Consider the following 13,020-nt stretch of genomic DNA (forward strand, 5'->3'; position numbering starts at 1 on the left):
ACACAACATAGAGGAAGTAGGCGGTGATAAATTGACAAGGAACACTACTTGACGGCTGTACACAGAGTGATACCCATCACCAATATGTTGATAGAATTACCGACAGTATGTTAGATAAAAGGACACATGTGCAGCTGAATGTTGTAATAGTCGCATACCTAACATAGGTTACTTGTATGTTAGACAGTATTTTTGCAACATTAAGAGGTGGATCCATGAACTAGAGCTCACTCAAAACTCAGATAATTAAATTACATAGACATCACAATCCACCGATCCATGGAGCCGCAGCATCTCCACCCAACTTACAAAGTGTCGGTACCATATTTCCTACCCCAGAATATTTGACTAACTGATTTTCCTGATGTTTTCATGTATATCACCTTGTTCACTCCAACAACACACCAGAAGTCTCCAAAACTCCCTAGTTCACTCTGCTCTAACATGCTCCCATCAGCCTGCTGGATGTTCAAGCACATACCGTGAACTTTGCTGGGACGCCCCATCCATCCAAATCAGATTTATATACAATCCTCACCAACTATCCTGCTCCATCATTTCTTCCTGCATAACCAAACCATCTGAATACCTCTTCCAGTCACTGGATTATACCTACACATCACTACACCATCCTCCAATTTCTTCACTCCTTATTCAGTGGATAATATCCACACCACAACTTGTCCTCATATACACCAGCACTGCCTCCACTCACATTTTCGCTGCAGTAACAATGAAGTCATACAACCGTACACAAGAATCTGCTCCACTAAACTTAAGTTTGTCATTCATATTTTCGAATCCACTGGCAAGTTTTTCTGCCCATAGATTGCTCACTAATACTTTCTCTCCCTCATCTTCTCCAGGATTTGCTTCATCTTTCGTACCTCAACTTCGGACACCCACACCCTCTTCCTCTACCTTCACTTCCTTCATATTCCTGCCCTCTAATCTCATTTCCAGTCCATAATTTCCTGTAATTTTACATATTCTTATCACTTTATACTTTTCTTACTTGGAGTTTACCTGGAATCGCTTTCGGAGGTCACCGGTCTCGCAGCCCGGTCCCAGACCAGGCTTCCTGGTTGCTGGCCTGATCGATCAAGCTGTTAGTGCCCCCCGCCCGCAGTTCAACGTATGCACCACAACCCGGGAGATCAGGAACTGTTTAGAGGAATCAGTCGAGTTTCCTCTTGAAGACAGCGTGAGGTTTATTTTTAATCTCCTTAATGTATGAAGGAAGTTGATGAGTCCTGGTCCCTTAACACTTACTGGTATCTCCCTCAGTATACTTATCGCTCTCCTGCATCGTCTGCCAAACTTCTTGTGTTCATAAGCAGTAATTTCGGTGTGCAGCTATGGGATCAATCCCTCCAGTATCTTCCAGGTGTAGATTATAATGTATCTTTTGCGTCTACATTCTAAGGCGTACAGTTCTAGTGACTTCAAGCGCTCCCAATAATTTAGGTGCTTAGCTGAATTTATGAGAACTGTTAAGGTTCTCCGCTCATGCTCCAGTTCAGCAATTTCGCCTGCCTTGAAGGGGACCGTTAGTACACAGCAATATTCCAGCCTAGAGAAAAAGAGTGACTTGAGGAGTATCGTCATTGGCTGGGCATTTACTGTTTTGAAAGTTCTAGTTAGCAAACCTATCATTTTTCTTACAGTTGCAATAGCAATATTGATGTGTTTACCTCCATCTTGTGCACACTCTTACAACTTCTATACCAACTTCTGGCACTTATTTCTTGCATCACCCAGAAACACTGTGTCATCCTCAGGTCAGGGATGACCTGCGCTAATTATCGTTCTAGCATGACGTTAGTGAAAGTGTCATTAGTGTCAGTGAGGGTCAAAAGACCTTGGTGACGCAATTGGGTTTATATCGAAGCCGTCGTCACATGATTCTTTGTTATGCGTTTTCCCAGAAAAATCGCAAAAGCAAATGAAAAACACACACACACACACACATACAGTCTCGCTAGACAGGATGCTGTTAGATGTACTTTGTGGCATTTAGGAGCACTGTGATCTTGTGTTTGTTGTTTGTAATTGTTGTTGCTTCGTTAGTATTATGTATTATATTTGACCCTTTATATTGTTTCCCTTAAATTGAAAGTTCCTAACAAACCTTTGTAAATGTGGAGCTCAGAACCTTTGGTTGACTATTAACAAGATTTATTTCTATTTAATAAAAAGTGCGTATTCCAGCAGGGTGCTGCTACCCTACTCTATATAGTAGTTACGAAATGTTTCCGTCATATTCCCACCGTTTCTTACATCGAGTGATATGTCAGTCAGAATTAGGAGACTTTGGTATGTCAATAAGGATATCGTCAAACATTCCACTAAGGGTTCAGCAGCTACGGGAGATTCAGAGGTTTTGTTCCAGCAGAGCTGGCATTAGTAGTAATGTAGAATTACCATCTCTCAGGATATTCTATATAACAAGACGATAATAGCTGATAGTAAGACACAGTAGGCTTCTTCAGTCGAGTATGGAGACAGCAGAAGCAGTATAGATGTAAATACGATGTAATCAATCCATCATCCTTCGGAATAAAGTTACCTAACTGTTGCACATGCGTCTTATCAACTTCTCGGTATTATATACTACTATTATCATATTCACTCGGACAAGAGTAGTGCTGACCAAGTATTCCAGTAACCAGGCAAACGTAACCTCTTGCCTCTACGCCACCCCATCTCCCTTATTTACAGTAATTCTACTTCGGCGCCCCTTTCTCACGTCTTGTTCTGTTTGTACCTCCTCCGTTTTGATAATCTTCAGCTTGCTTAGAAGAGGTCACGTAATTGTGTCTCCAGCCATGTTAAAACGAATCATTTAAACTGCCACAAGTACTGAATCCATAGAGAAATATTTGATATCCTCGTCACCCTAATGAAATCTGTTGCTGACAGATTTCATTACGTCTTAAGATACTCATACAGTGTAATGGAATATGACAAGGGAAACATAGCTATCATTTCTTCCCATAATGCAACTGTCACATTGAATATAGTATACGCACAGTGTGAGTCACAAACAACAGTGTAGACGCACACTGCGGGTGTTCCCACAGTGACACAAACAACAGTGTAGACGCACACTGCGGATGTTCAAACAGTGACTCACAAATAAGAGTGTAACCGCACACTGCGGTCGCACGTAAGTTAAATAAATAAAAAGAGAAGGCAGGAGATGCCTCAGACGTCACTAGTGGTAGTGGTGAAGGTTGATACATCCTGTGGGCAGTGTCAGTACGCTGCCTGAGTCTCCACCATACGCACACAACCTCCCAGGATCATCATAACACAGTCACGCACATGTGAAGGCGTTCACTTTATAAACTAGAAGAGCAGAAGTTGAAAAACACCCCGTGTTTATATATCGACTAGTTAATTCACACACTGTGACACGATCAGTAAGATGGTTATATAGTGAATATATGATTTTAGTTTCAGGATAATTTATACCAGTGGTTTAAAAAGTCATCTCTCGTACCTTGGTACTCTGGAAGCTGTCGAACACGGTGACATCAGTGTACAGTAGTAGCTACTGTGTTTAATTTTATAAGTTGAAAATACGAAATATGTTACACCAGTTTCTGTTGGGACCTCAGTGGGTATAGAAGATATTTACTGCCAACCCCTGCGGGAATTGAGAACGCAGTTTCGGGTTTCAGGGGTGACCATTTTAACTGATCTGTAGAACAGGTCAGTTGGCCAGAGTCCTGGAAAAAGACAACTTTCCCAAAAACACAATTTGATAGCTGGGGAACTTGTAAGGTAAAAGTCTTCATTGGTTCATCTTGGTGTGTGATGAGTGTTGTAGCGCCAGGAGGGGAGAGAAAAGATGATCCCTCAGATAAATGAGGAGGCTCGGGAGCTGGAGGACAACCGTAGTGACGACATCTTGCTCACCTACTCATACGGACCTTCTCTCCACGACATTTACATCATCACACCCTCTAGTAAGTAGTGTCAGCTAGCACCTTCACCTCTAACACCGGCTCCATAGTAAACGTCTCTCTAGTCTAAGCTAAGGTAATCTAAATATTTTGATTATATTCAAGGGGAAGACGTAAACTCGTAGGGGCCATATAACACATGTGATATGCCCTTCTTACCTCAGAACAGCTGATGACTGACTTTTCAATCTGCATCTGTCTGGTGAACCCAATACACACGCACACACACACACCTTAGTAGCGATCAGTGAAGAGGCGGGGCCAGGAGCTCGGACTCGACCCCCGCAACCTCAACTAGGTGAGTACAACTAGGTGAGTACACACACACACACACACACACACACACACACACACACACACACACACACACACACACACACACACACCTTGTAACAGAACAACAAAGAAATAAGTAAGATATTGAAGACTCTGTGTTTAATGAACCATTACTCAGACTAAACATCGTCAGTCCAAAGAAATTTTTCATGACCTAGTGTCAAAACTTTATAGTATACGAAATTTCTGACATAACCTTAACTCCACTGGACTTTGAGAAAAAAAATCATTGACATGTCCATGCACTCTTCTCCAGGCTCAGACTCGTGGAACTCAGTGTCCATCAAGAACTACAGAAACCCCTTTCGTACTTTAAAAATAACGGACATAGCCCCACTTCATAAAGGTGACAACAAAACAATAGTAAAGAATTATAGACCGATACCTCTAACGTCCCACATTATAAAAGTCTTTGAAAGAGTTTTTAAGAAACATAATCGCCATCCACAGTGCAGTTTAGACAAGTCGCTCCTGCTTCTCGCAACTTCTGGACATTGGACAACTATTACATGGTCTTGGATGCACCGGAGGATAAACATGGTGCACATTTATTACACACAGATTTTGCAAAAGCCTTCGATAAGTGTGATCATGGTGTAATAGCGCACAAAATACGTGCTAAAGGAATAACTGGAAAAGTTAGCAGATGGATCTTTTAACATTTTAACCAAGATAACGCAAGGAATAATGGTAAACAGAGTTAATTCGGAGGCTGCCACAGTGATAAACTCTGTTCCACAAAGCACAGTATTCGTCCCCATCCTTTTCCACGTGCTCATATCTGACATAGAGATGTAAACCATAACACCGTGACCTCTTTTGCAGACGAAACTAGAACCTGCATGAGAGTGTCATCCATTGAGGACACAGTAAATCTCTACGCGGATCTAAACCAAGTTTTCCAGTGGGCCGTGGAAAACAGTATGTTCGATGAGGACAAATTTCAGTTACTCCGTTGTGAAAAACATGAAATAAAAGCTAGAACTCAATATACAACAAATTCTAACCACACAATAGAGCAAAAAACTAATGTGAAGGATTGGGAGTCTTAAACTTAGATCTTATCTTCAAGGATCACAACAGTGTTATTATCACATCTGCCAGGAAAATGGTAGGATGGATAATGAGAACTTCCAAAACAAGGATTGTCATGCCAGTGATGACCCTTTATAAGTCACCAGTGGTGGTGAAGCAGGTGAGGCGAGGCTGCTCTTGACGTCAGTACAAGACACCACCCAAAGCTTTCCTTGAATACTGGATTAAATACAAATATCGTACATCATTGTGTTCTCTTATCTGCCTGTGTGTGTGTGTGTGTGTGTGTGTGTGTGTGTGTGTGTGTGTGTGTGTGTGTGTGTGTGTGTGTGTGTGTGTGTGTGTGTGTGTGTGTGTGTGTGTGTGTGTGTGTGAAAGATGGAATAAAAAAGACAAAAGCGGTGTAATATGATACTCTATCGACAGCCTTTCGCCCACCCAGTGCGGTTTATCAAGTCACACCCACTTGATAAAGCCCCATGTGTGGGCGAAACGTTGTTATTGGTGGTGTCATTGTGGGTACAGTAAGTTGGTGGTATCATTGTGGGTACAATAGGTTGGTGTCACTGTGGGTTACCTGGAGGTTACCTGGAGGTTATTCCGGGGATCAACGCCCCCGCGGCCCGGTCCATGACCAGGCCTCCCGATGGATCAGGGCCTGATCAACTAGGCTGTTACTGCTGGCCGCACGCAGTCCGACGTACGAGCCACAGCCCGGCTGATCCGGCACTGACTTTAGGTATCTGTCCAGCTCTCTCTTGAAGGCAGCCAGGGGTACAGTAGGTTGGTGGTACCATTGTGGGTACAGTGGGTTGGTGGTGTCATTGTGGGTACAGTAGGTTGGTGGTATCATTGTGGGTACAGTAGGTTGGTGGTGTTATTGTGGGTACAGTAGGTTGTGGTACCATTGTGGGTACCGTGGGTTGGTGGTGTCATTGTGGGTACAGTAGGTTGGTGGTATCATTGTGGGTACAGTAGGTTGGTGGTGTTATTGTGGGTACAGTAGGTTGGTGGTGTTATTGTGGGTACAGTAGGTTGGTGGTGTCATTGTGGGTATACTAGGTTGGTGGTGTCATTATGGGTGCATTAGGTTGGTGGTGTCATTATGGGTACAGTAGGTTGGTGGTGTCAGTATGGGTACAGTAGGTTGGTGGTGTCAGTATGGGTACAGTAGGTTGGTGGTGTCAGTATGGGTACAAGCGCACCATCACTGCAGGATGTGACGGCAGTTTCCTGGAAACTTTCAAGTCTTGAGTTACTAACATTTGTTGCTTGTCTCCGTGAAGAGTCTTTGACGTATTACGTTATTGTCTTCACGTTCGTTGTTGAGAGCCAAGCAGAGACGTATATAGCCATGAAGAGGCACGATACCCTGGCTAGATGGTTAGGAAGATACGGTGTGCGGGTTATATTTTATTAAGACGTTTCCTTCACCAGGGACTTTATTAATTCATACAGAAACAAGAAAGCATAAGCTTATTTGTGGTGGAGGTCAGGTCCGTGACGTTTAGAGAGGTCAAATCCGCTGATTGGAGTGAGGTCTTCCGTGATGGCAGTGTCGTTTTTTAGTAGGATCAGTTTTGCAAAACTTCGAATGTGCTAAATGAGCCGAAGTTGTGCAAAATGGTGTTTGTAGTGGTTATCAAAGTTGACTCAGTCAGCTTTGGTCTCCTTCTTTGATAAATATCTTTGCTTCAGCAACTTTGCGTTGTTTGTGTCATTTCATTGGTTACCTTACTTGTGTTCCCTGATTCTAGTATGTAAGTCCCTTGAAGTCTTCCACACGTAGGACTTACAGCCGCTGCAAGGTATGAAAAAACGCTTCCTGTAGTGTCTGTACCTTTGGTAGCCTTCTTGACAAGTCCCAGAAATCTTGAAGGGAACTATTCTCTTCCCAATTCCTGCCCAGCTTTTTGGTACTATTGCTTCCCCAGAAACTGGGGAGTTGGGTTTAATACGGCTCAGTGTGGTGGCCCATCAAAGAAAGACTACGGAGCTTGTGTGGGACTTAGTGCCCACGTTGGTGCAGTTTAGACGTACTGACTCAAGGAGTGAGGTATCTGACTCTGCCGGTGTTAAGGTCCGGGGTTCACCTAACCAAAGAACTGCGTTTTCCTACCTGGAGGGTGTTCCGGGAGTCAGCGCCCCCGCGACGCAATCCTTGACCAGGCTTTCAGGTGTATCAGAGCCTGATCAGCCAGGCTGTTACTGCTGGCCGCACATAGTCTAACGTACGAACCACAGCTCGGCTGATCGGGTACTAACTTTATATATTACCAAGGGTCTATTGGTAATTCTTCTTTTGCATGATGGGAGGCTGTTGAACAGTTTTAGGCCCCGGACACTTATTGTGTTTTCTCTTAGTGTACTCATGACGACCCTGCTTTTCATTGGAAAAATGTTGCACCGTCTGCTTGGTGGAGTGTGGACGTCACCGAGCATCAGTGATGAATTTTCCGAGTTTTATTTCCTATTTCCCCCCTCCCTGGAAAGATGATCCCAGGAGGTTAGGTGCAATGTCCCGTTATGCTAGGGTTTAGGCCTAACTAGGAACTCTTTGTTCCTGTTTACATTTGCAAAGGGACCTCCTGTTACCTTTTCATTCATCTTTAAGTTTTGAGCAATATTTCTTCTTGAACATCGGGAAGTAGGGCTCGATACTGCATAAACTGTCAGTGGCTCTTAAAATCCTTAAGTCTTAAGAGAAGGAGAAGAGTGGGTAGAGGAAGATGAGGAGGAGATGAGAAAAAGAAGAGAACTACAAGAAAAAAATAAAAAAACACTGTCGCTTGTTTCTTCAGATTGTTTGACATGGAACAGAACTCTTCTCCAGGCTGAGGGACTGACAACCTCAAATTTACGACTTCAAAGGGTGATGGACTGATTACATCATCATCACATCTCTACTGCTCCTGCCTACTTTCTGTACTGGACTGAAGAAGCCTACTGTGTAGACGAAACGTTTCGGAATAAAGCTGCCTAACTGTTGCCCATGTGTCTTACCTACCAAGACAGATAGTCCTCGATGACGCACTGACTTTCTTTGGTTATCCTGAGTCGCTATCCCTCTGGTCCATGCAACTAGCCTATCCTGGGCCAGTAGGCTTGCTACAGTGCTCCTTTCTCGTGTTCTTATCTTCTACTGCTACTGATTCCTGGAGGTAAGGCTCAGTAAAGCGTCATCTTGGGTGACCCTGAACAACATCTGCAAGGTTTGTGCTGTCAAGAAAACCAAGTTATTTTACCAGGAACACCTGAGTAACACGCCAACACCTGTGGTACTTAATACTGCAACTGGCTTGACTTGGTCCATTTATGGATATGAGGAGTGGTCACTTGTGGTCAGTAACTGTAAGAAAAAATTGTTATTTCTAACTTGTATTTTTATGGTAAAGGTGTTTGTTTTATAATAATAATAATAATTATTATTATTATTATTATTAATTATTGGTAGTAAATCCACAGGGGTTATACATTGTTTAGGAAATGAGAGGTAATCAGGTTTGATCCAAGGAAGGGGGTGAATAATGCCCTTCACCAGCATCAAGGTGCCCCTCATTGAAGGGCTACATTAACATATACCCCTTATTGATTTATACTAATTGTAAATAATATTGTAATGTATTTTAATATAAAAAATTATTATTTTTATTTTTCTAAATTTTCCATTGAGTATTTATTAAATTTATGCTTGTATGCCAACAACAGATAAACAAAAATAGTTTTCTCAGGTCTCAGTTTTATTCTATTGCTGGATGAGTAGCTTAATGGTTGGGTGTTCAACTCAAAGCAGAAGAACCTGAGTGTGATTCCCTGGTGTGTTGAGATGTACGGACAATTCTTACTCCTGCTGCTTCTGTTCCCTTGGCAATAAATGGGTACCTGGGTGTTAGCCAACTGTGGTGATTGGCATCCTGGGAGGGAGGTATGCTGTATCATAGACAGGGTTGAGTTATGAAATGAGTTGAGATACAATAATGGCTCTTAACCTATAAAATTACCTGTGCAAAATCATTGTATGTGGGCACTTTGTATAATGTTACTATTGTTACAGGTGGTGAGGGCAAGGTATGTGGAGAGCCCCGTGGGCTGGAACTACCTGAAGATGTCCTTCTCGGACAGTTCAAACGTTCTGGCTCTGAAAGACTCAGAGATGGCGCCAAGGCTCTCCTCAGACGCATGGAGTCCCTCAAGAACAAGAAGAAGAAGCGGCAGAGCAGGGATGGTGTTGTCATCAGTGGTCCTAAGGTGAGGCTCGCTAAGAAGAGTGGCAGACTCACTCGAGTAGAATGGATATAAGTCATGAGCCTCATAGAAATTAGAGATAAATAAAATAAATTCAGTAATAGGATAGTTACCCTGTTTTTAAGATACTGTAATATGAGTATAAAAGTAAAATCAATTGAACTATTTTTATTGAATGTTAGTGGCTATTATTGTCAGTACTACTGATAAATTGATATTTTTCTTTATGGATTGTATTTTGTTTGTATTACTATATTGTATTATTGTTTTGCTTATTGCGCAAATCTTTGCCAGGTATTGGATGAGGCACACATGGAGGCGCGGATGGAGGAATTGGCCTGTGTGGCTATATCCCCAGAGGCATCCCCTGAGCTTTCCACCCGAATCACCACCACTACCACCCCAGCCCAAACTCACACCCATGCCCACACACCACCCACAGACATCTCTCATGCCACTCATGGCGAGGTTTGTCTTACAATTTTAAATATTCTTTTCTCACCTTAACATATTTCTGCTCATTTCTGTCCTGACTTGTGCAGCCTGTTTAAAAATTCATCATTTCCCCCCTCTTCTTTTTTTGTTTTTTCCAAGTACTGCATACCCAAATGTAATACAAATATTGATGTAGTTTTTAACTGGGATGTGTAATTTTTGCCTTCTGCTTCAAGCTTTTTGAAATAAAATATGTATCTGTAAAATCAGGAAGACTTATTGAATTGTGTCATAGCATGAGTACAAATCTTGATTAATTTGTCTTGAAGTTAACATTCCATGACAGAATTGTGGAGGTAAAATGTATCAAGTAACTGTCTACTTTTAACCTTCTACTGGTAATTGGGTTAGCCCATATATAATGTTAACTTTTCTTATGTACCTACTCACTAAAGTTATTAAGTATTTTTCTTGATTCCCCTATCTTTATATTGTTGTTTCTATGATTTCCAAATTGTTATGAATATCATTATAGGAAATTAAACATATTAAGGGATGACCTGGACAGCTGTCTGAATGTAAAAATATGCATATAAGTTTCATCCCTTACAGAAGAACCCCCGTATCTACTGATTCGGTATCTGTGGTTTCAGTTATCCACTATTTACTGTGGCCCAAAAATACCTCTTAATTTTGCATAATAATGGCCCCAAAGCACAAAAGTAGAGAAGCTAGCAGTTCTTCAAAGCCTTGGAGAAGCCGTGGAAAAGTGATAATTTTCCACTTATTGTTCATAATTTATCAATTAACTTGATAATAGGTATGTATAGGACTTATAGGGTTTGCTGCCATCCATGATTTCGATATCCATGGCAGGTTCCTGGAATGTATCCCCCATGGATACGGGGGTCCTACTGTATAAAGTACAAATTCTGTATGTATATTTTTAGTTGCTGATGTTTCTGAAGAATAATTTAGTTGTTTATCTTATAGCAGTATCATGTAGCCTACTACAGTATAACAGAAATGTTTACATTCATATTATTGGGGAGAAGACATGTGTTTAAATAATTTTTTAACCAGACAACATACCTGCCTTTAGTGTTTCTTAAATTTTGTGTTGAAGACATATGTTATTATTGTACTGTATTACAATCAAGTATATTGGAGCATTTTCATTGTGTGATTTTTCTGTAAGCGTTTTTTTTTTTTTTCTGACTGTTCACATTAAAAATACTGCATTAAATAGTGATGACAATCAGCAGAAAGCCCAACAAATCCAAGATGATACAATTTTGAACTTTTTTTATTTGCAGGACTCTTCATCCCTAGCTTCAGATCACTCTCAGACTTCTACCCCAATGTTCCGAGGCCGCCGGAGAAGACGGTTTTGGCGGAGAGGAGGCAGCACTCAAGGTGGAGGGGAGGGTGGAGGAGGCGCCTACAGTGACTCAGAATGTTCACCACCAACCTGGAGACACTACCTCACAGATGCTAACTCCAATAAGATGACGTCAGTGGGACAGGTGAGATATCGGAGAAATTGGTGATTGGAGTAACTTATAGTTTTTTGGGAGATCGGAAAGTGGAAGAAATAAATTTAGGGGTATAAGTCTTAGTAGATAGTTTTAAGAAAGGTGAGGTACCTTGCAGAACAGACAAGAGAAAAAGCCCTAGAAGTGCTTAAAGGTCTGGATAGAAGTTAACATTTTGTCAATAGATTAAAAAATTTGAATGTATCTGAACGTAGTGGTGCTGACAATTTTGCATAGTCTGAAGCAACTGAATGTTGTACTAAGGAAACGTATAAGAAGCAATGGAAGTGCTTCCAGTCAGTATATGGTGTGACTCATATGGCACTGAGAATAAGGAAGAAATTTGAGCATGGTGTGGTGCTTTGAAAAGTGTAAATCAAAGAGGAAGCAAGAAATTGATGACATGGCCATATAGGAAAAATGGAACAAAATAGATTGGTAAACAGGGTGCATAAATCTGAAATGCATTATCTTGTGTATAAGCTCAGTTCCATAACTATCTTCACATTATCTATTATAGTCACAAAACCTAAACTAATGTTGGCCATTCAGTGCTGTTACTTGTTCTAGTATTTTGTTCTTTATGATGCAAATAATAAATTTTTTCTCTTAAAAAATCTTAATTACAGTGGTACCTCGAGTTACGAACTTAATTTGTTCCAGAAGGCTGATCAAGTGCTGATGCCGAACGAATTTGTTCTCATAAGGAATAATGTAAATTAGATTAGTTCGTTTCAGACCCCTGAAAGTACACTTACAGAAGCACTTGCAAAACTATACTTACATAATTGTTCGAGTTGGGAGCTGTTTGAAACTCGAGGTACCACTGTACTTGGGAATTAGTTATTTCACAATCCTATCCGGTAATCTGAATCAGTAGCACTTGCCAGTTTGTTGTTGATCAGGGTACCTTCTTTGTTATAACTTGTATATGACAAGTAATAACAAGTTTTGATGTGGCTGTTAAATACACATTTTCCACAGGGACTGTCAGTATGTTCAGAAAAGCGGATCAGTAAGGCAGGTACAGGGACACCATCAAGAGCAAGTCATCTGAGACACACTGGCTCCCTCACATATGGCAAAGATTCCCAGATTGCTAGAGAAAACTTTCTTGCCAGCATCAGAGCAGGTTAATATAAATTTTATTTGTTTTTCATAATCATTTAAATCAAAAAGCCATTTCATTAAGGATATGCAATAATGATATTTCATATTTCTTTAAGGGTAAATACTGGGACTTTTTGATTTCATATACATGTATGTATTAAATTTGGTGAGACTTTACAGAAGCAGTTTGATAATTGGGCTGTGTGTTTTATAGGTGTGGAGAAAAATACAGAGAATCTCTCTCCATTACCCAGTCCAGAAGAAGAGAGACATTCTGTTTATGATAATGTGCCTCTCATTATTTGCAACAAAAGCTATCATGATTACCAGCCAGAAGTCATGGATTCTGGTGA

The 13,020-nt window shown here is 41.1% G+C and overlaps 1 protein-coding gene across 9 annotated transcripts in view; it reads left to right on the top strand.

Moving 5' to 3' along the window:
- Window positions 1–13,020, top strand: part of LOC128693242 (uncharacterized) — a 664,368-nt gene that overhangs the window by 625,617 nt on the left and 25,731 nt on the right. For all 9 annotated transcript variants that reach the window (XM_070089334.1, XM_070089338.1, XM_070089339.1 and 6 more), the window contains 5 exons: window positions 9,397–9,590; window positions 9,882–10,055; window positions 11,339–11,548; window positions 12,542–12,689; window positions 12,882–13,016. In XM_070089334.1, the coding sequence (XP_069945435.1) occupies window positions 9,397–9,590; window positions 9,882–10,055; window positions 11,339–11,548; window positions 12,542–12,689; window positions 12,882–13,016 (861 nt within the window). The remainder of the gene's footprint in view (window positions 1–9,396; window positions 9,591–9,881; window positions 10,056–11,338; window positions 11,549–12,541; window positions 12,690–12,881; window positions 13,017–13,020) is intronic.

This window comes from Cherax quadricarinatus, chromosome 28, assembly GCF_038502225.1.
Source record: "Cherax quadricarinatus isolate ZL_2023a chromosome 28, ASM3850222v1, whole genome shotgun sequence".
Classification (NCBI taxonomy): domain Eukaryota; kingdom Metazoa; phylum Arthropoda; class Malacostraca; order Decapoda; family Parastacidae; genus Cherax; species Cherax quadricarinatus.